This window comes from Bombina bombina, chromosome 4, assembly GCF_027579735.1.
Source record: "Bombina bombina isolate aBomBom1 chromosome 4, aBomBom1.pri, whole genome shotgun sequence".
Classification (NCBI taxonomy): Eukaryota; Metazoa; Chordata; class Amphibia; order Anura; family Bombinatoridae; genus Bombina; species Bombina bombina.
In genome coordinates this window covers 1,106,047,210-1,106,071,792 of record NC_069502.1, presented here as the reverse complement: position 1 = coordinate 1,106,071,792, position 24,583 = coordinate 1,106,047,210, and the positions used below count along the sequence as shown (strand labels likewise).

Genomic DNA, 24,583 nt, shown 5'->3' with positions numbered 1-24,583 from the left:
TTCAGCATACAAAGCTGAAGAGATCGCATGTGAAAACGAGCAACGGGGATCGCGTCCGATGCAGCAGTCATAAGACCTAGAATTTCCATGCATAAGGCTACCGAAGGGAATGATTGTGACTGAAGGTTTCGACAAGCTGCCATCAGTTTTAGACGCCTCTTGTCTGTTAAAGACAGAGTCATGGACACTGAATCTATTTGGAAACCCAGAAAGGTTACCCTTGTCTGAGGAATCAATGAACTTTTTGGTAAATTGATCCTCCAACCATGATCTTGAAGAAACAACACAAGTCGATTCATATGAAATTCTGCTAAATGTAAAGACTGAGCAAGTACCAAGATATCGTCCAAATAAGGAAATACCACAATACCCTGTTCTCTGATTACAGACAGAAGGGCACCGAGAACCTTTGTAAAAATTCTTGGAGCTGTAGCAAGGCCAAACGGCAGAGCCACAAACTGGTAATGCTTGTCCAGAAAAGAGAATCTCAGGAACCGATAATGATCCGGATGAATCGGAATATGCAGATATGCATCCTGTAAATCTATTGTGGACATATAATTCCCTTGCTGAACAAAAGGCAAGATAGTCCTTACAGTTACCATCTTGAACGTTGGTATCCTTACATAACGATTCAATATTTTTAGATCCAGAACTGGTCTGAAGGAATTCTCCTTCTTTGGTACAATGAAGAGATTTGAATAAAACCCCATCCCCTGTTCCTGAACTGGAACTGGCATAATTACTCCAGTCAACTCTAGATCTGAAACACAATTCAGAAATGCTTGAGCTTTTACTGGATTTACTGGGACACGGGAAAGAAAAAATCTCTTTGCAGGAGGTCTCATCTTGAAACCAATTCTGTACCCTTCTGAAACAATGTTCTGAATCCAAAGATTGTGAACAGAATTGATCCAAATTTCTTTGAAAAAACGTAACCTGCCCCCTACCAGCTGAGCTGGAATGAGGGCCGCACCTTCATGTGGACTTAGAAGCAGGCTTTGCCTTTCTGGCTGGCTTGGATTTATTCCAGATTGGAGATGGTTTCCAAACTGAAACTGCTCCTGAGGATGAAGGATCAGGTTTTTGTTCTTTGTTGAAACGAAAGGAACGAAAACGATTATTAGCTCTGTTTTTACCCTTAGATTTTTTATCCTGTGGTAAAAAAGTTCCTTTCCCACCAGTAACAGTTGAAATAATAGAATCCAACTGAGAACCAAATAATTTGTTACCCTGGAAAGAAATGGAAAGTAGAGTTGATTTAGAAGCCATATCAGCATTCCAAGTCTTAAGCCATAAAGCTCTTCTAGCTAAAATAGCTAGAGACATAAACCTGACATCAACCCTGATAATATCAAAGATGGCATCACAGATAAAATTATTAGCATGCTGAAGAAGAATAATAATATCATGAGAATCATGATGTGTTACTTGTTGCGCTAAGGTTTCCAACCAAAAAGTTGAAGCTGCAGCAACATCAGCCAAAGATATAGCAGGTCTAAGAAGATTACCTGAACACAGATAAGCTTTTCTTAGAAAGGATTCAATTTTCCTATCTAAAGGATCCTTAAACGAAGTACCATCTGACGTAGGAATAGTAGTACGTTTAGCAAGGGTAGAAATAGCCCCATCAACTTTAGGGATTTTGTCCCAAAATTCTAATCTGTCAGACGGCACAGGATATAATTGCTTAAAACGTTTAGAAGGAGTAAATGAATTACCCAATTTATCCCATTCTTTGGAAATTACTGCAGAAATAGCATTAGGAACAGGAAAAACTTCTGGAATAACCACAGGAGATTTAAATACCTTATCCAAACGTTTAGAATTAGTATCAAGAGGACCAGAATCCTCTATTTCTAAAGCAATTAGAACTTCTTTAAGTAAAGAACGAATAAATTCCATTTTAAATAAATATGAAGATTTATCAGCATCAACCTCTGAGACAGAATCATCTGAACCAGAAGAGTCATCAGAATCAGAATGATGATGTTCATTTAAAAATTCATCTGTAGGGAGAGAAGTTTTAAAAGATTTTTTACGTTTATTAGAAGGAGAAATAACAGACATAGCCTTCTTTATGGATTCAGAAACAAAATCTCTTATGTCATCAGGAACATTCTGCACCTTAGATGTTGAAGGAACTGCAACAGGCAATGGTACTTTACTAAAGGAAATATTATCTGCATTAACAAGTTTGTCATGACAATCAATACAAACAGCTGGAGGAATAGCTACCAAAAGTTTACAGCAGATACACTTAGCTTTGGTAGATCCAGCACTAGACAGCGATTTTCCTGTAGTATCTTCTGACTCAGATGCAACGTGAGACATCTTGCAATATGTAAGAGAAAAAACAACAACATATAAAGCAAAATTGATCAAATTCCTTAAATGACAGTTTCAGGAATGGGAAAAAATGCCAAAGAACAAGCTTCTAGCAACCAGAAGCAATGAAAAAAGAGACTTAAATAATGTGGAGACAAAAGCGACGCCCATATTTTTTAGCGCCAAATAAGACGCCCACATTATTTGGCGCCTAAATGCTTTTTGGCGCCAAAAATGACGCCACATCCGGAACGCCAACATTTTTGGCGCAAAATAACGTCAAAAAATGACGCAACTTCCGGCGACACGTATGACGCCGGAAACGGAAAATAATTTTTGCGCCAAAAAAGTCTGCGCCAAGAATGACGCAATAAAATGAAGCATTTTCAGCCCCCGCGAGCCTAACAGCCCACAGGGAAAAAAGTCAAATTTTTGAAGGTAAGAAAAAATGATTAAATCAAATGCATTATCCCAAATATGAAACTGACTGTCTGAAAAATAAGGAAAGTTGAACATTCTGAGTCAAGGCAAATAAATGTTTGAATACATATATTTAGAACTTTATAAACAAAGTGCCCAACCATAGCTTAGAGTGTCACAGAAAATAAGATTTACTTACCCCAGGACACTCATCTACATGTTTGTAGAAAGCCAAACCAGTACTGAAACGAGAATCAGCAGAGGTAATGGTATATATAAGTATATCGTCGATCTGAAAAGGGAGGTAAGAGATGAATCTCTACGACCGATAACAGAGAACCTATGAAATAGACCCCTTAGAAGGAGATCACTGCATTCAAATAGGCAATACTCTCCTCACATCCCTCTGACATTCACTGCACGCTGAGAGGAAAACCGGGCTCCAACTTGCTGCGGATCGCATATCAACGTAGAATCTAGCACAAACTTACTTCACCACCTCCATCGGAGGCAAAGTTTGTAAAACTGAATTGTGGGTGTGGTGAGGGGTGTATTTATAGGCATTTTGAGGTTTGGGAAACTTTGCCCCTCCTGGTAGGAATGTATATCCCATACGTCACTAGCTCATTACATGAAAGAAATGTATGTGAATGTGTATGTATATATCCACCAATCTGCAACTAGAACCTAGGATAACAAGCGGACACAAATTAAATAAGAGACATAAATTGGAAAGTTGTTTAAAATATTATGCTCTGTCTCAATCATGAATGTCAAATTATGACTACCGTCCCTATAAGTATTTTCTATAAATCATTATGTTATTAATATGTATGCTTGTTATGTAAAGCTGGCAACTACTTTCACCCAGTGGGCTTCAAGCAATGGCCTGTGTATGTCTCGCTATCATACACAACTAGATTATCAAAGGCAGATGTCAATAAGACAATAAGCCAGCTTGTGATATTGATCTACATTTGGGTAGACTGCTGATTCCTCACCAAAAGTAAGTATCTCTCAATTAACTCTCAACAAAATCATTACACCAAAATAATTGTGTGATTCTGGTGATGTGACCTAAACCCCTCACAAAATAATACAATACTCAGGTTCTGTCATCATAGACCTACAGGATAACAATGACACTGTTTTTAAAACAGAGCAAGAGAAATGCACTTGCTAAAATGGCAATAATTTTCTGCAGATTACAAGTGCACTAGAAACAAAGTGACTTGTACAATTGCTTTTCCATTACATTTTTACTAGCACATGAGGCATCCACTGCCCTAGTGCAACGAGCATTGATCTGCAATGATGGAGCATATTTCATTTGATCAAATTACATATAGAAATCTTTGCAGCTTTATCACCAATTTCCTTCCCATAAAAGAGGAGCATGCATTAGCCAAGACTATCTTCTATTTTATCATAGAACAAACATAAAGAAATAATTTCTGCTGCTAAACAACCTAAAAGATAATGCAGCAGTTATAAAGAAGTGGTTGAGGGGCAGGACGACGACAACTTTAAAGGGTATTTTTGAGAGCAGTGCTCTCAAGCCCTTCATGTCAAAATAATTCCAGAATAAACAATTACAATCTATCACATACAGTGATTCAAAAAAGGGGGCACTTCAATAGTGCAAATCATTAGGTTAAAGGGACAGTCTACACCAGAATTGTTATTGTTTTAAAAGATAGATAATTTTGCATAACCAACACAGTTATATTTATATATTTTTTACCTCTGTGATTATCTTGTATCTAAGCCTCTGCAGACTGCCCCTTTATTTCAGTTCTTTGACAGACTTGCAGTTTAGCCAATCAGTGATGGCTTCCAGGTAACTTCACGTGCACGAGCACAGTGTTATCTATATGAAAAACATGAACTAACTCCCTCTAGTGGTGAAAAACCTGTTAAAATGCATTCTTAAGAGGCGGCCTTCAAGGTCTAAGAAATTAGCATATGAACCTCCTAGGTTAAGCTTTCAACTAAGAATACCAAGAGAACAAAGAAAAATTGGTGATACAAGTAAATTGGAAAATTGTTTAAAATTACATGCCCTATCTCAATCATGAAAGTTTTTTTTGGACTAGACTGTCCCTTTAAACAGGCAAACAGCACATTTGTGTGCAAGAGTTTCTTCAAGGAGGTTAGTGACTACATGTACTGAAGAATATAAAAGGTTTAACTGGAGCATGATGCAGAGGAAGGCTAAGGGCCAGACTTTTGTACCTTCGATTTTATTCTACCTTTCTAACTAAATCAATGCAAAGTAACATATATGTATAAAAATGGCTTTTACGGTCACACAGGGAAAATAGCAATAAAATAGACTTACCCTCTTGGATGTGGAAAACGGCCCCGTGGTAGAGGTGGTGGTGGTGGTGGCAGTGGTGGCGGTGGCAACATTCCCCGGCCACGGAAAGGGTGTGGAATTCCTCTGAAGCCGATGAGACCTGGAGGGTGAGGGCGCCCACGCCTGAAAGTGCCCACACACACAGCAAAAATATTTTAAATTAAAATGTGTGTTGCCAACTGTCATATTGCAATTTTGGATTCTATATCCAAATTTTAGAAATATTACTAATTAAAACAAGTATATATACGTGGGGGAGGATATTATATTCATTAATAATACTATGAATTTAATGCCTTAATACTTGTATTTCTCATGTTGTGAGGGATCCGGACAATAAAGTAAAAAAACAAAACAAAACACAAGTATATATACAAAATAGTCACATACATGTAAACAACTTTTCAAATGACAGCTTTACTGATTATACATAAAACAAAATTTAGGCTTACCTGATGAATTTCTTTCCGGAAATGGAGAGTCCACAACGTCATTCAATTTCTAGTGGGAATATCATTCCTGGCCAGCAGGAGGAGGCAAAGAGCACCACAGCAAAGCTGTTAAGTGTCACTCCCCTACCCATAATCCCCAATCATTCGACCGAAGGGAAATGGAATAACACAAAGGTGTAAAGGTGCCTGAGGTTTAGAAAAAAATAACTGTCTTAATAAAGGGTGGGGTCGTGGACTCTCCATATCCGGAAAGAAAGAAGTTTATCAGGTAAGCATACATTTTGTTTTCTTTCCTAAGATATGGAGAGTCCAAAGAGTAATTTGATTACTAGTGGGAACCAATACCCAAGCTAGAGGATACAGAATGAACAGGGAGGGAGACCTAAAAGAAGGCACCACCGCTTGAAGAACCTTTCTCCCAAAAGAGGCCTTAGCCAAGGCAAAAGTATCAAATTTATAAAATTTGGAAAAAGTATGCAGAGAGGACCAAGTTGCAGCCTTGCAAATCTGTTCCACAGAAGCTTCATTTTTGAAAGCCCAAGAAGGGGAGACAGCCCTAGTGGAATGAGCTGTAATTCTCTCAGGAGGCTGCTGTCCAGCAGTTTCATAAGCATCACGAATCATACTTCTCAACCTGAGCGAAAGAGAAGTAGAAGTAGCCTTCTGACCCTTACGCTTTCCTGAGAAACAAACAGGGCAGAAGACTGGCGAAAATCCTTAGTTGTCTGTAGGTAGAATTTTAGAGCACGCACAACATCCAAGTAGTGCAACAGATGTCCTTTATGAGAAGAAGGATTGGGACAGAGAGAAGGAACAACAATTTTCTGATTAATATTTCTATCCAAAACCACTTTAGGAAGAAACCCAAATTTGGTACGAAGATCCACATATCCGCATGAAAGATAAGGTAAGGCGAAACTCTGAGCAGAATAGATAGCAATAAGAAACAAAACCCAAGATAGCAACTTAATATCTATGAAATGCATTTGCTCAAACAGATCCTGCTGCAAAACTTTAAGAACAAGATTAAGGCTCCAAGGAGGAGAAACAGGTTTAAACACAGGCCTGATTCTGACCAGGGCCTGACAAAAAGATTGAACATCTGGCACATCCGCAAGATGCTTGTGTAACAAAATAGATAATGCAGAAATCTGACCTTTCAGAGAACTGACTGACAACCCCTTCTCCAGACCTTCCTGGAGAAAAGACAATATTCTAGAAATCCTGACCCTACTCCAAGAGTAGTCTTTAGATTCACACCAATAAAAGTTATAAACAGCCTGATTTTAAAGTATATCTACCCCAGTCTTAAAAGAAAATACACAGACCTTAACCCCTTAATGACCAGCACTCTCATTTTCTGTCCGTTTGGGACCAAGGCTATTTTTACATTTTTGCGGTGTTTGTGTTTAGCTGTAATTTTCCTCTTGCTCATTTACTGTACCCACACATATTATATACAGTTTTTCTCGCCATTAAATGGACTTTCCAAAGATACCATTATTTTCATCATATCTTATAATTTATTATAAAAATTTTTTATAAAATATGAGAAAAAAAAAAATGGAAAAAACACACTTTTTCTAACTTTGACCCCCAAAATCTGTTACACATCTACAACCACCAAAAAACACCCATGCTAAATATTTTCTAAATTTTGTCCTGAGTTTAGAAATACCCAATGTTTACATGTTCTTTGCTTTTTTTGCAAGTTATAGGGCCATAAATACAAGTAGCACTTTGCTATTTCCAAAACATTTTATTCAAGATTAGCGCTAGTTACATTGGGACACTGATATCTTTCAGGAATCCCTGAATATCCCTTGACATGTATATATTTTTTTTTAGAAGACATCCCAAAGTATTGACCTAGGCCAATTTTGGTATATTTCATGCCACCATTTCACCGCCAAATGCGATCAAATACAAAAAATCGTTCACTTTTTCACAAACTTTCGGTTTCTCACTGAAATTATTTACAAACAGCATGTGTAATTATGGCACAAATGGTTGTAAATTTTTCTCTGGGATCCCCTTTGTTCAGAAATAGCAGACATATATGGCTTTGGCATTGCTTTTTGGTAATTAGAAGGCCGCTAAATGCCGCTGCGCACCACACGTGTATTATGCCCAGCAGTGCAGGGGTTAATTAGGGAGCTTGTAGGGTTAATTTTAGCTTTAGTCTAGTGTAGCAGACAACCCAAAGTATTGATCTAGGCACATTTTGGTATATTTCATGCCACCATTTCACCGCCAAATGCGATCAAATAAAAAGAAAAGTTCCCTTTTTCACAAACTTTTTGTTTCTCACTGAAATTATTTACAAACAGCTTGTGCAATTATGGCATAAATGGTTGTAAATTTTTCTCTGTGATCCCCTTTGTTCAGAAATAGCAGACATATATGGCTTTGGCGTTGCTTTTTGGTACTTAGGCCGCTAAATGCGCATCACATGTATTATGGCTAGCAGTGAAGGGGTTAATTAGGTAGCTTGAAGGGAGCTTGCAGGGTTAATTTTAGCTTTAGTGTAGAGCTTAGCCTCCCACCTGAAACATCAGACCCCCTGATCCCTCCCAAACAGCTCTCTTCCCTCCCCCACCCCACAATTGTCCCCGCCATCTTAAGTACTGGCAGAAACTGCCAGTACTAAAATAAAAGCTATATTTGGGCTTTTTTATTTTAAAGAAAAGGCATATTTACATATGCTGCTCTGTAGGACTCCCCTTTAGCCCCCAACCTGACTGATCCCCCACCAAACAGCTCTCTAACTCTCCCCCTCTGTCTTAATGGCCGCCATCTTGGGTACTGGCAGCTGTCTGCCAGTACCCAGTTTAGAATAAAATTGATGATATTTTTTAATTTTTCCCCTTTTCTGTAGTGTAGCTCCCTGCCCCACCCCCTCCTAGATACCTTCGATTTATATTTTTCAAATTAAAATACCCCTTTCTCAAACTTTTATATTTTCTGTAGTGTAGCGTTCCCACCCGCTCCCGCCCCCATCGGCCCTGCCCCCGATCCCGCCCCCCTCTACATTACCCGGCCCATCGATGGCCGCCCACCCGCCTCCCAAGTCGGCTCCCACCCACCAACGATACCGGCCATCGATGTCCGGTGCAGAGAGGGCCACAGAGTGGCTCTCTCTGCATCGGATGGCCATCTAGAGTTATTGCAGGATGCCTACATATCGAGGCATCACTGCAATAACCGGAAAGCAGCTGGAAGCGAGCAGGATCGCTTCCAGCTGCTTTCCACACCGAGGACGTGCAGGGTATGTCCTCAGGCGTTAACTGCCTTTTTTTTTTTTGAGGACGTACCCTGCACGTCCTCGGTCGTTAAGGGGTTAAGTTCAGCTGTTCCACTGCTATGCAAACAGGTAGCCTCTGGAAGATCGTAATATCATATTTAACCTACCCTGTTATTTTCTGATGTGTGTATTGTTATATGTATTGGTTATTTTTCTAATTTTAAATGCATATTTTATCACCATTATGTCTGACCATTATGTTAAAAGTTAGTTTAACCAGCTAAGGCCCATATATATTTTTTGTACAATGTTTAATGGTTTTATTCCCCTACATGAACACCTGTCTTATCTCTGTAATTTTTAACATTCCCTGTGTTTTTGCTTGAATGACCCTTAGCTTAAATGTCCATAGATATACCCTCCCCATTCCTTTAAATTTTTGCAGGCCAATCTGACGCTAATATATCTCTCTCCTTCAGCCTGATTTTAAAGTATATCTACCCCAGTCTTAAAAGAAAATACTGGAATACTCACCTTAATAAACTTAATACATTGTATAACTCGTTCGCCGCTTTGTGCTACAATGTAACTACAGGACCCACCATTGTGACATGCTAAAAGAACAAAACTGGCTGTCGCCGGAATCAAGACGCACCCTTCATCTTTCCTGCCTTGTGTTTAAGAGCCTTTCTGGGAAGCTCCCAACCTACCTGAGCAGAATGCTCTCCCCGGCTATTCCCACCTCCTATAACCTCCGATCCAATACCAGCACATTATTTAGCTTACCTCAATACAAAAAGAAAGCAGCTCGATCCTCCTTTTTCTACAGAGCACCACAATTATGGAATGACCTTACGCACACTTTCAAAACTTCCCCAAGCCTAATAAACTTTAAGAGATCCCTCTCTACATATCTCAAAACAGAATGCACCTGTCATGGTTGATTAAATATTTCCTACCTGTTCTATGTTAAATTTTTGCATATATTGTCTATTATTTTTGTATTTTATTGTACCCTATTGTATCAATGCAATGTTTTGTGGTCCCAGGACATACTTTAAAATAAGAGAAATCTCAATGTATACTTCCTGGTAAAATATAAATAAATTTACCCCATACCTTATGATAAATTTTTCGAGTAACAGGCTTGCGAGCCTGAATCATGGTCTCAATGTCCGACTCAGAAAAGCCACGCTTAGACAGAACTAAGAGTTCAATTTCCAAGCAGTCAGCTTCAGAGAAACGAGATTTGGATGGAGGAATAAACCCTGAGTTAAAAGGTCCTTCCTCAGAGGCAACCTCCAAGGCGGCCAAGATGACATCTTCACTAGGTCTGCATACCAGATCCTGCGAGGCCATGCAGGAGCTATTAGAATTACCGATGTTCTCTCTTGTTTCATACGAGCAATAACTTGTGGAAGGAGCGCAGAGGAAACAGGTATTCTAGACAGAAATCCCAAGGAACCGCCAGAGCATCTATCATGGCGGCCTGAGGATCTCTTGACCCTGAACCGTACACCTTGGAAGCTTGGTGTTCTGCAGAGACGCCATCAAATCCAACTCAGGCACCCCTCATTTGAGGGTTAGCCTGGAGAACACATCCGGATGGAGAGCCCACTCCTCGGGATGAAATGTCTGTCTGCTCAGGAAATCCACTTCCCAGTTGTCCACTCCAGGAATGTGGATGGCAGACAACAATTGTGAGCTTCCGTCCACCTTCTTCATGGCTAAGGAACTCAGAGTTTCTCCCTGGTGGTTGATGTAAGCCACTGAGGTGATGTTTTCCGACTGAAACCTGATAAACAGGGATAAAAACAAATCGAGGCCAAGCCATCAGAGCATTGTAAATCGCTCTCAACTCCAAGATGTCTACGGGGAGAGCAGACTCCTCCCGAGTCCATAGTCCTTGCGCCTTTAAGGAGTCCCAGACTGCTCCCCAGCCTAGCAGGCTGGCGTCCGTGGTCATAATCACCCAGGAAGGTCTCCGGAAGCATGTGCCCTGAGACAGATGGTCCTGAGAAAGCCACCACGGGAGAGAGTCTCTTGTCGACTGGTCTAACTCTATCCTCTAAGACAGATCCGAATGGTCTCTGTTCCATTGTCTGAGAATGCATAATTGCAGGTCGTCTTAAATGGAATCAAGCAAAGGGAATGATGTCCATGGAAGCAACCAGACCAATTACCTCCATACATTGAGCCACTGATGTCCGAACAGTAGACTGAAGAGAGAGGCAAGAGGAGAGAATTTTGGATTTTCTGAACTCAGTCAGAAAAATTTTCATAGATAGGGACTCTATTATGGTTCCTAAGAAAACAACTCTTGTAGCTGGAACAAGGGAACTCTTTTCCAGATTTACTTTCCAACTGTGGGAACAAAGAAAAGATCTATGTATGAGAGTTTGCTTGTTGAAAAGAAGGCACTTGAACCAATGCCGTCCAGATATGGTGCCACTGCAATTCCCCAAGACCTGATCACTGCCAAGAGAGCCCCCAGAACATTTGAGAACATTCTGGGAGCTGTGGTAAGTCCAAACAGAAGAGCCACAAACTGAAAGTGTTTGTCTAGAAAGGCGAATCTCAGGAATGTGTCATGATCCCTGTGGATGGGAACATTAAGATATGCGTCCTTCAAGTCTATGGTCGTCATGAACTGACCCTCTTGGACCAAAGGAAGAATGGAACGAATGGTTTCCATTTTGAAGGACGATACCATAAGAAACTTTTTAAGGCACTTCAGGAGCAGTCTGTCAGTTAGCCTGTTCTAGCTAAGCAAGCAAAGAAAACCAACTGCCAAATTTTAAGTTTATACATAAATCCCTGTATAAAACCTAAGCCACACACATACTAATAAAGTATTTTAACAAAATTAACAAAGAGGAAAAACGCCCCAATAAAGGGAAGATTAGCCCCTAGTCTCAACATACATAATGTGCCTGTCCACTGCCAAAGAGAATCCTGTATAATGGATTTCAAAAATGTCCCCATCTACGGCATATTAAATATTCTTCTGAAGTGCAAGTCTCCAAGACCTAGAAGACAAAAACACTTACCTGTAGTCTAGCTGTCCGACAGGAAAACAGCTCACAAGGCGTGAAAGGACACATATTCCTTACAGAGACCTTTAGAAAAAGAAAGAACAGAGTAACCAACTCTGGCTTTCTGTACCATGGGCAGCAATGTGTTAGGAAGTTGTGAGGTAGTCCTTGCTTTTGGGATTATGGGTAGGGGAGTGACACTTAACAGCTTTGCTGTGGTGCTCTGTGTCTCCTCCTGCTGGCCAGGAGTGATATTCCCACTAAAAATTGAATGACGTCATGGACTCTCTATGTCTTAGGAAAGAAATATAGATAGATAGATTTGACTTCATACAATTATTGAATAAAATCTCTGTGTTACTGGACACACCCAGACAAACACAGTTTTACATCTCCATTAACTCACAATTGCTACTACTGTTATTAGAAGTGTAAAGTAAAAGAAAAAAAAAACTCCTTTCTGATAGAGTTTTTAGATTTAAAAAGTGAAGGAGCCAATAAAAAACACTTAGGAGCGCTGCACTTTGGTCCTTAAATCGTATGTTTGCAAAAGTTTATACCTTAGAGGTGGGGGAGGTGGGGGTGTGAAGGGTTCCATCATTTCTAGTGGAGGGGGTGGAATAAATCCTGGGTGTCGTCCTCTGATTCCCCCACGTCCTCTGATTCCCCCACGTCCTCGAGGATCCATATATGGATGCATTCGCCCCATGCCCCGTCTGCAAATAACTTTGATATTATTAATCTGCTTTTTTAACCGACTGTGTCACAATTATTAAAAAAAAGACATTAAACACAATTTTTTTTCTTTCATTATACAGAAAAAGTGTTAAAGGTTTGTTTTTGAAATCATTTGTTTATAAGTAAGTAGGTAGGTTTAGGAGCGAGCATGTGTCTGAAGAACTATACAGCATACATTTGCAAAAGCTCTGGATGGCAGCAGTGTTTGCTACCATACAGACACTTGCACGCTACATACCCATGAATCCTCTTCAACAAAAAATACAAACAAATGTTAGCATACTTCTAAGTGTCAAGTTCATTACAAAATTCATTTTGATAGCATTTAATCTTCTGTGTCCAATACTAACTGTAGATATCCTTAACTTCCTAACACTTTGAAGTTCTCTAGGAGCAAATACTTCTAATATAGTAGGTTACTCAACCACTAATTATCAATGAATAGAGTCATATTCTCTTAATTTAATTTATTTTTTTTCCCCTATAGGGGGATGTTGCACATTAAAAGGGTTATTAAACACTAAATAAATGCTAAATAGAATGATGCATTCAAAGAAAATTTTAAAAAAGCTGTTTAAATATTGACAATAAGTGTAAAGTTTTAGTGTCTATAAAACAATAGGAGCTGCCATGTTGTAACTTAGGTTACGTTCTCTGCTGTGGCCAATTAGGGACAGTTATAAATAGGTCACTAGAGTGTGCAGCCAATGGCTGTGTGGAATATAAGTGTTCTGCACTTCCATTTTTAACAGGAACTGAAAAGCTCACAATTTCAGAATGGAATTATAGGAAAAGGGGAGAAAAAAAAAAAATATGAAAGTATATTGCAGAGTTTTTTTTTGTTTTTTATAAATAAGATTCATAATTTTATATTACCATCTCAAAGTGTTTGATGTCCCTTTAAAAGAGCCCATATGTGTATTCTCCTACCATTCAGAATGAAATGAGATTGCTTATTTGCAAGATAACTTTGTTATGTGAGGTTACATGCTCTTTATAATGTCAAGTGATACACAGAAAAAACTAAATTAGTTCCAGTTCTTTTTGGTAATCTAGCTAGGCTATATGAGAGATAAGGCAACATGGATCTGCCCTACAACACTGGTCTTAACAGTAGCAAGTACTTCTTTTTGACATATTTGGATGTTATAACAAACCCCCCTTTTAAATGAGTGGTCTCAGGCTCTTATCTATAGGGTTCCGGCAGTGGTAAAGACAAAGGCTACCAAACTGGATGTTTGGTGTTGATTGGAGACTTCTAAATATTACAAAGATCACCTACCATTTCAAATAGGACAATTTATATTACCCTGCAGCAGACCTTAACTCTTGACACTAACTTGTGAGTTAATTTGTGTTTTGCTTTCGTTATATTTTTTTTTTTTTTTGTACAGAATATGATGGCACAAAATATAAAAAAAAAAAAAAATTTGTATTTTGTTCTTATTGTTTACATAATCTGTTATTCAAATTTGCTAAAGAAGTGTTGCCAGATATAATTAATGGGTCATGGAATTAATATAAATAAAACTGTATATGTTAGTGCAATACATGTAATTTCCATAACTGTTAGTTTCAATAGGCATTTGATGGTGTTTCCTGCCATAATATATTAAAGCTTAAAAAAATATTGCTACAATATTACGTAGATGAATGTTTTAACAGCACAGTTAATTCACTGGTAATGCTGTGAACCTCTTGTATGCCAGAGAACGGTTTACTATCTAGTGGTAACTTTACCCCAACATGTCATTATATTACTGTAACAATGAAGTTGCGGTAACTACAACGTTTCATCTATGGCATCATTATTGCTGGTGGCATTTGCATCCTCATTTTTACTACAGTGCAAACGTGGCCAGATGCGTGTATAAACTACTACAGCATTTTGATGCCTTTCTGAAGAATGATTATCTAACAATGTTGTTATTTTCCCTTTGCCTCTAATGGGTAATTACTAGTGCTAAGTATTACCAATTAAGATTGGCTATAAAGTTTGCTTAAAAAGGGACATTAAACACTATACACATTTCGTGTAACACCCTCTAATCATCGGTGCCGCCAGATTTTTTTAACACAGATTGAGTAAAATGTCCCTTTAACAACTGAATTTTCACTTTTTAGATTTTTGTAAATAAAACCCTTCTGCATTATCTATTATCTTCAGTGAACCTTCTGCATGCCAGCCACATTACGCAGAGCAGTCGTGATCCCATCATCAGGAATCAGCAGTTTAGTAATCAACCACTATGAGTTAGCAATTAGTGGCAGTTCAAGAAAAAAGAAATATTTCAGGTTACATCAAGCCACTCTACATTACCTTAATGGAACAATGCCATTCAAAGGTTTATCTTGGAAATTTTCTCTACCAAATGATATTTGGCCCTTCATGCCACGCCTCCCTCTTGATTGGAAATTGCCTCTGCTCCTATTTCCTCTTCCTCTAAAAATAGGGAGGAAAAAATAGAATGAGATTCAACATGCTTTATCAGTACCTTAAACAACTTAAAAGGGACATTACACATCTGGGTACAACTATGTTGCTATTGTTTTCCCTCCTGTACCTGCAGCTCTCTTTAAAGCATCTTATTTTAACTCAAAGAATCCAGTTGCTAAAACTCTGCATTTTATACGGAGTGCCGCCATCTTGAAGCTTGTGTATTGTTGTATCCTGTGATCAAGGCAGTGCATATTTACAGATCTGTGATGTTACCGGCTTCTTGACAGTTGTACCTTGCACTTCAGTTTAGATCACACAATAGAGAGCAGAGGTATCACATTTTTGCATAGTTTAAAAGTTGCATAACAAATATTAGCTCCAAAATGGCGACACCCAGTGTTAAAATGCAGAGCTTCACTAACTGATACTTGTAAGAGGTTAAAATAAGGGAATGACTGAAGACAGCTGCAGGAGGCAGCACAAAACCATGGTGAGCAGTAACTGCTACTTAAGATGCACATAGCAGTTTGCAGTATAGTATAATTACATTTTTGCATAAAAAAAGAATGATCTTATAACTGACTTAGAGACATTATGTTCAAGCATTTTATTTTTTGTGCTTTTGCTCACATAGCTATGTTTAACCCATGAAAAGCTATTAAACATACAGTCAAGTCCAGAGTAGCATGCACTACTGAGACTAGATAAACACACCTAGTGAGCCAATGACAAGAGGCATGTGGGCGTAGCCACCAATCAGCAGCTAGCTCCCAGTAGTGCACTGCTGCTCCTGAGCATACTTTCACTAAAGGATACCAAAAGAACAAGTAAATTTAATAACAAGCATTGCCTGAAAAGTCTCTTACAAGTGCATACTCTATCTGATCCATGAAAGGTTAATTGTGACTTTCATGTTGTACAGGGATTTTTAACCTTGTAAACAGCTTGCTGTTGCTATAATATGATTATCATTTACATGTAGTAAAATTACCTTTTTTGTAGCTCTTAAAAAAATATATAAAAAATGACCAACATTTATAGGTACATTAAAGTGATGCAGAAGATTTAGAAATTTCATTTTATGTTGTAAATTGTTAGAATAGGCACAAACCATTATTACAAAAAACATTTATGGGATTCTTACTGATATACTCAAAGTTGGTAGTGTAACGCACCTGAATTTTTTAGTTTCCAAGTGAACTTTAGCCTGGTCTGCTGACATCTTTTGTTCGGTTCCTAGGATTTAAACAACAAAAAATTAAAAAAGAAAATGACATGCAAGCAATTTTTTAACGCATACTTTTACGAATACCATTCTGTTTCACTGTTAAAGTGACAGTGTACTTTAAAATTGGTTTCAAATTGGTCACTGTGACGCGGCCTACTGAGCGTGCGAGTTGATTTGCTGTTCCTTGGCAAGTGAGATGGCGGGTCTCAGTGCTACGGAAAAGAAGCTGGCCGAGTACAAAAATAAGATAAATAAGCAACATGCAAATAGAGTTTATGAAGTTCTTAAGCTTTGTGCAACAGATATGAGTGAATCTGAAAAATCTAGAGCATACAGATTAGATATCAAAGAGACTTGTTGGTCCATACAAGAAAAACCAGAGAGAGACGGCAAAGATGAGAAAATGCCTCAAACCAGAGGAGCTGACAAACCAGATGAACCAAATCGATCTGAACACACAGCACGAGCAGCTTGTGGAGAGTCATCAACAACTTGTGGCTGAATACAGAAGGACTGTGGAACGGCTTGCACAAGCATAGAGAAAGCAGATTTTCTCTAGTAAAATATGGTTTCTGATATTGCACATCTCATGATCTAGCCTTGAAAATATTCTTCCAGTATTGCATATTCACTATGTATCACTCCACAGTTTCTGTAGGCTTCTTTACTTCTATGAAACATTGAAATGGAGACCTAGCACTGGTCTGAAATTTTCTAAGGCTAGATGGTCAGGTCAGAAAGTTTGCAACAATGAATTGTTTAATTTACAACGTAATAAAATAACTTGTTAAACCTAGATTATGCCACTAGCTGCATGTTACATAACTAATAAAAATCTGTAAAAGACAAAAAAAAATGGTTTCCCATTAATGTTTCCAATAACTTGTTAAACGAGCTGTAGAATATAAAATGTATGGGAAAATGTTCCTTTCATTTTTGTATATAAAATAGCCATTTTTGGTCTTTGAAATCTCAACCTAATCAAATGGCCTGAGCCTGCAGAAAGAGCACACATTTTCACTCTTTATACACAGTCTCCTTATCTTATCTGTGTGTCTATACATAAAGACCAATACAGCCTAAAAATCAAAAACTTGACAGCATGGTTAGAAATACTTTTTAAGCTTATGCTGTAATGTACACTATATTGCCACCTAAGCTTGTTGCACACCCCATTCCAAAACCATAGGCATTAATATGGAATTGGCTAGACATGTGCATTCGGCAATTTTTCAAGCCAATCTGAATACCGAAGTTGGCGGTCCCAAACCACATTTAGAAATTTACACAGCCGGATTTCTTCTAGTGAAAGTGGAACGCCTTAAATTCTGGATTACAGAGATTTTAGTGTGCTGTACTTTCACAAGAATAAATCCCACTCCGAATGAGGCTTGCGCTGCCATCTTCGGTATTTGTATCGGCTCAAAATAGCTGAATGCACGTCTAGAATTCTCTCTCTCTTTGCACCTATAATAGTCGCTACTCTTCAGGGAAGGGTTTCCACAAGATTTTGAAGTGTGTATGTGGGAATTTGTGTCCACTCAGTATTTGTGAGGCCAGACACTGATGCTTGATGAGATAGTCTGGTTTGCGAAGTCCAAACAGAAACCAGCACTGTAACCAGAGGAGCTGACACATCCGTGGGCCACTGCCAAGCCCACTATCAAACCATAAGAACAGCACAGACAATTCTGCTGGTGCAGAATGTAAAAAGTTGCGTGAGCCTCTGACAAGTGTAGTAATCCTAGACGCTTCAGCCTCTGTATAGGCAAAAGTCTGATCCACCAATTTCATCTGTTCCATCCATTAGGCCTGTGGTCAGTGCACGGTAAGCAGCAGTGAATCAATCACAAAGTCCAAACAGAAACCAGCACTGTAACCAGAGGAGCTGACACATCCGTGGGCCACTGCCAAGCCCACTATCAAACCATAAGAACAGCACAGAGGTGTCAGGTTAAAAATCCCTTTATTTTAGAACATGGGGATCAAAAAGAACACAACGTTTCGGGGCGGTCCCCTTAATCATGTGATGTCATAGCACAGCCTTTCAATTTCCTTTATAGCATTAACAATTCATGTGTTTAATTACTCAATTAATTAATTAACTATGCTGGTAAAGGCTGTCAAGTTTAAACAAAGTCATAAAAACCACTTGTCATATAGAAAAAAATCATAAACACTCTATGTATATACAATTAGATTAAAAAGGCTCACAAAGTAACTAGTTATATAATTACAACCATTGTCTGATTTTCTTGTTACATTAGCTAAAACTAACAAAGTGATGATACATTGTAACAATCTTAAATGTTTCAACCAGCAACCAACTTTGCAATGTTAAAGAGGAACTTTCATGAAAAAGAGCCTCCAGGGAGTTTCAATAAAAAACTGACCAATCTATCTCTTTGTTAAGTCCCTTTGGCTCTAAGGTGTCTAATTTAAATATCCAAAATACCTCACGCTGTTTTAATAGCCAACGTCGCACCCAATTATGCCAATTTGTTTATGAATTCCTTTGAGGAAAAATTTGTATTTGAGAATGAGGAGTTTCGTCGATGTGGCGCTACATCGACGATATCTTCGGTGTTTGGGTTGGCGACGTTGGAGCCCTGGTATCATTTGTGGATGAACTCAACAGATCGACCACTAATATTAAATTTAAATTAACTTGGTCTGAAAGTAAAATTTTTTGGATGTATCGGTAAGGAAACAAGGCAATGGTTTTTGTACAGACATCTATCAGAAGGAAACAGACAGGAACAGTCTTTTGAAATTTGACAGTGCTCACCAGCAACCACTTATAGCATCATTACCACGTAGTCAATTATTAAGGGTTAGGAAGATTGTCTCTGATGACAATATGGTTCCCCTTAGATTAAAAGAGATGGGGTCTAGATTTTTGGCACGTGGTTATCCTGACAGTTTGATTGACAAAGTCACTGCAGAGGTATTAGCTATACCTAAGGAAAATCTTACTAATAAAAGAAATACCAAACAAAAGGACAAGCGTTTGACTTTTGTCTCTCAATACTGTCAGGAGAGTAACCAAATAACAATAATACGCAAACATTGGCATTTATTGGGTCAATGTATGAAAGATATTGAGGAATTTAAGTCTCCACCTATGCCAGCATTTAAGAGGAATAAGAACTTAAGGGATACACTAATAAGAGCTGATATTGGCGCTAAAAAAATCTCTAAACAAACTTATATTAGTGATAAAAATGTTGGATGCTTTCCATGCCTTGGCTGCATTAATTGCAGCTCAATTATTAAGGGTCCCTATTTTACTCATCCCCTTACAGGACATAAATTTAAACATAATGGGCACTACACATGTCTCGCATCTTATGTTGTCTATCTGATCAAATGCCCTTGTGGGCGTGGCTATGTCGGTGAGACGTCTAGGAGTATCAAGGATAGGATAACCGAACATAAGAGCAACATAAGATGCGGGAACATTAAAGCACCTGTAGCAGCACATTTCTTGGAATTTGGACATCAAATTAATCAGTTGCGATTTCAGGTAATAGAGAAAATTGATATTCCAAGACGTGGGGGCAATAGAGATTTGCTATGAAAACAGCGCGAGGTATTTTGGATATTTAAATTAGACACCTTAGAGCCAAAGGGACTTAACAAAGAGATAGATTGGTCAGTTTTTTATTGAAACTCCCTGGAGGCTCTTTTTCATGAAAGTTCGTCTTTAACATTGCAAAGTTGGTTGCTGGTTGAAACATTTAAGATTGTTACAATGTATCATCACTTTGTTAGTTTTAGCTAATGTAACAAGAAAATCAGACAATAGTTGTAATTATATAACTAGTTACTTTGCGAGCCTTTTTAATCTAATTGTATATACATAGAGTGTTTATGATTTTTTTTCTATATGACAAGTGGTTTTTATGACTTTGTTTAAACTTGACAGCCTTTACCAGCATAGTTAATTAATTATTTGAGTAATTAAACACATGAATTGTTAATGCTATAAAGGAAATTGAAAGGCTGTGCTATGACATCACATGATTAAGGGGACCGCCCCGAAACGTTGTGTTCTTTTTGATCCCCATGTTCTAAAATAAAGGGATTTTTAACCTGACACCTCTGTGCTGTTCTTATAGTCCGGCTTGCGATCAGTGTTCCAATTCATCCCAATGGCTTTCAATAGGGTTGAGGTCAGCGCACTCAAGTTCCAGCACATCAAACTATGTCTTCAAGGACCTCACTTTGGGCACAGGAATGCTGGAATAGGAAAGGGCTTTCCCCCAAACTGTTGCCACAAATTAGTAAGTGTGTCCACATTATTTTGGCCATGTACTGTATGTCTTACTCCTTCATACCCAGAACCCTGCATAGCAACAAAACAGCTCTCAACCTAAAATGTGTCATTCTAATATGGTTTGAGGGACCTTGAAGTTCTAACAAGGCTTCGTAGATTATCTCTCCAGATAAGAGTACTTTAGATCAGTGTTTTTCAACCAGTCTGCCGTGGCACACTAGTGTGCCGTGAGAGATCCTCAGGTGTGCCACGGCAGACTGACAACAGTATGGCATTTTTTAAACTTTGCTTGTTTTTTACTCCCAGTGCAGGGGTAGTTTGTAGGAGGCATGGCATAACAGCACAATACATACATTTTGCTTGTTTTTTACTCCCAGTGCAGGGGTAGTTTGTAGGAGGCATGGCATAACAGCACAATACATACAGTGTGTATATATATATATATATATATATATATATATATATATATATATATATATATATATATATATATATATATATATATATATATATACACACACACACCGGTATATATATACACACATACACACACTGTATTAGGCTACAATGTGTGATTTTTTTAAAATTTTGGGATGGTGGTGTGCCACAGGATTTTTTAATGTAAAAAAGTGCGCCACTGCAAAAAAAAGAAGGTTAAAAATCACTGCTTTAGATCATCAAGCTCTTACAGAGAACAATTAAAGATTTACATTTTATTGTCTCTTTACCACCTTGCTCTAGGTTGTTATATTCTGCTGTCCCTTTTTGACATAGTTTTTCTGTACCCATTACTGCAGTACTGAAAGTTTCATTGTAGGTGGTGGTTTCAGCGGGCAAAAATCAGCTATTTCAAATTACAGAATAAAGGAAAACCTGTAAACCATTTAATAAAATTCGGAAGGTAAAATTGATTGTTAGGAACACATAAGAGGAAATAAATGTTTATAGTATACGGTTTCTTTAACCAATGATTCCAGGAAGTCTGTTGTGCATTTCTAACGAGCAGCAAAACATTAAAGCTACACAATCAATATTGAAGAAAGAAAGAAAAATGTCTTTTTTTCCCCATTATGCACTTTACAGGGGTTATACCATATTTCACAAACTTCCTTCTTTCCTAAATTAGAAAAAAAATAAAGCTAAAGCCGTAGAAGGGCCAATGCCTTATAGTGCCATATCTATAAATCATAGTACAGCTGATTAGAACCTATACTTCTCACTCCATTGAGAGAGAGCAGAGCTTGCTCCAGGCACTTCTGTTTCACAATTTACAAGTTAAAAAGGCTTCCTTAAGGGTGTGTTCCAGTCCAGCTATCTTTGAAAAACAATATGATAGACATACACATAAATGTGAGTCTCCAAGAATGAAAATGAAGCCAGTGATGTAACACAATCAAGTGCAAAAAAACACCTGCAATGGCAAGTACTGACCCAAAAAAAACCTGGCAGGAACAGTGAGTGCACCTTCTAATGCCAGCTATACACCAGTGCCCAGACACTTGCTGTACAACACAACAATTCATGCAAAAATGTATTTAAAGGGACAGTCTACACCAGAATTGTTATTGTTTTAAAAGATAGATAATCCCTTTTTTTTTACCCATTCCCTAGTTTTGCATAACCAACACAGTTATATTTATATATTTTTTACCTCTGTGATTATCTTGTATCTAAGCCTCTGCAGACTGCCCCTTTATTTCAGTTCTTTGACAGACTTGCAGTTTAGTCAATCAGTGATGGCTCCCAGGTAACTTCACGTGCACAAGCACAGTGTTATCTATATGAAAAACATGAACTAACTCCCTCTAGTGGTGAAAAACCTGTTAAAATGCATTCTTAAGAGGTGGCCTTCAAGGTCTAAGAAATAAGCATATGAACCTCCTAGGTTAAGCTTTCAACTAAGAATACCAAGAGAACAAAGAAAAATTGGTGATACAGGTAAATTGGAAAATGGTTTAAAATTACATGCCCTATCTGAATCATGAAAGTTTTTTTTTTTAACTAGACTGTCCCTTTAAGGACTACTGGAAATGACTAGCCATGTGTGTGTTATATATATTTTTTTCTATACACCCTGTTTTGTATAAAAGACAGATGCATATTGACAAATAAACTTCCAAGAGTTCATTCTTTTCTTCAGACCTGAGGAAAATCTAAAAAAAAAAAAAATGTACAATTTGTAGAACAGTAAAAATGCTAATTAATACTTCCAGCAATACTCTTATTTTGGTATCTGAGACATTGGACTTCCTGGGCCAATCCAATCTACATATAAATGAAACCTACACAACAAAATTAGAATGAAGCTTTGTGAAAGGAACAAAAGAAAGGGCTGGAATATCTGAGTAAAAGAGCATCTGGGTTGAGTATAAAAATTATTATTTCAGAACCCTCAAACAAACTAACCTAAAAGCTGAGAATCTTCTAGCATGTGTGTCACATTGTGAATAAGTGTGTGATTTTCAGCAATTAAAAAGGACATGAAACCGAAATATTTTCTTTCATGATTCAGAAAGAGCATGTAATTTTAAATAACTTTCCAATGTACTTCAATTATTTAAATTGCTTCATTCTCTTGATATCCTTTTTGGAAAGCATATCTAAATAGGTTCAGTAGCTGCTGATTGGTAGCTGCACATAGATACCTTGTGTGATTGGCTTACTCATGTGCATTGCTATTTCTTAAACAAAGGATATCTAGAGAACAAATTAGATAATAGAATAAAAATTGAAAATTGTTTAAATTTGCATTCTCTTAATGAATCTTGAAAGAAATATTCTGGGTTTTATGTCCCTTTAAGATTAAATTAGACCTATAGGGAATCTTTTGGAAGAAAATCGCATGCCAGATTGTTAAGCAATATCTCATTCCTACATATTATTAAAGCAAACTCTAATAAACTGTATGTTTGAAATCATAAATTGCATCTATTATTTCACAAACCTCAAGTACAATAAAAGATCTGGATACACTCTCAAATCAAAAAACATCTAAACAAAATAGCACATTATGGCTGAACATTAGTTAGAAGACATTATAGCTTCACAAGAAGACGCTTCGTTCATTGCTTCAGGCAGCAACAACAGTTAATACGCTTCAAACTAATTGTGTGATACAGAACTAATGTGTATTTAAATAAAATAACATTAAATTACTCACGTTTAACCGAATATAAACCGTCAAGATCAGCTCTCTTTGACAACCAGATTAAAGATGGCGTTAACCTAGTAACCCACAGTAAGAGATTGCGGGCCTTGCCCACTGACGTCACCAAAATCTCACCTCTGATTGGCTGTTGAGCTCGGGTCCTACCTAGTAGGAGTTCAAAGAGTCAGATGGCCATACGAGTGACGTCAGTACGGAGACACGTGGTGAATAGGGCGACAGGTTTATAGCATACACTGGAACCTACTGATATTTATTGTTATGGTGATGACCGTTAGTTTCTTCACTGCTGAACCATTTTATGTGTGAAGAGTTCTTTAGACTTTTTCTATGTTGCCCGACTAAAACATTTTTTCAGCATACCAAACACTTTTAAAACCCCGAAGCTACCAACCGTCTAGTATTTTGTGGGAAAGTGCAGCTTTGAGAGATCTGTCCTAACAACTGCCCTCTTTAAATGTCTGGAGACCAACCAGTCTGTCCGTGTCTTGCCCTGACTCAGACCCTTGCCTCCGACTCCCTGATACTATCCAGTAAATGTTAGGATATATGAAACTTCAAAATGTATGCTTCTATACCTTTTATTTTGCAGCTTTGCATCATCAAATAGGAATACAATATCCATAAAATATTTTAACCCCTTAATGACCGGACCATTTTTCAATTTTCTTACCCTTAATGACAATGGCTATTTTTACATTTCTGCAGTGTTTGTGTTTAGCTGTAATTTTCCTCTTACTCATTTACTGTACCCACACATATTATATACCGTTTTTCTCGCCATTAAATGGACTTTCTAAAGATACCATTATTTTCATCATTTCTTATAATTTACTAAAAAAAAAATAATAAAATATGAGGAAAAAATTGAAAAAAAACACACTTTTTCTAACT

General features: G+C 37.8%; 1 protein-coding gene across 1 annotated transcript in view; it reads right to left on the bottom strand.

The window, feature by feature from the left end:
- Positions 1-23,769, bottom strand: part of LOC128657934 (uncharacterized) — a 28,053-nt gene extending 4,284 nt beyond the window's left edge. The window contains exons 1-5 of the mRNA XM_053712358.1: positions 23,684-23,769; positions 16,192-16,252; positions 14,897-15,019; positions 12,399-12,554; positions 5,090-5,230 (exon numbers count right to left, since the gene is read on the bottom strand). Coding sequence (XP_053568333.1) covers positions 5,090-5,230; positions 12,399-12,554; positions 14,897-15,019; positions 16,192-16,238 — 467 coding nt within the window. The 5' untranslated portion in view covers positions 16,239-16,252; positions 23,684-23,769. The remainder of the gene's footprint in view (positions 1-5,089; positions 5,231-12,398; positions 12,555-14,896; positions 15,020-16,191; positions 16,253-23,683) is intronic.
- Positions 23,770-24,583: the final 814 nt, after the last annotated feature.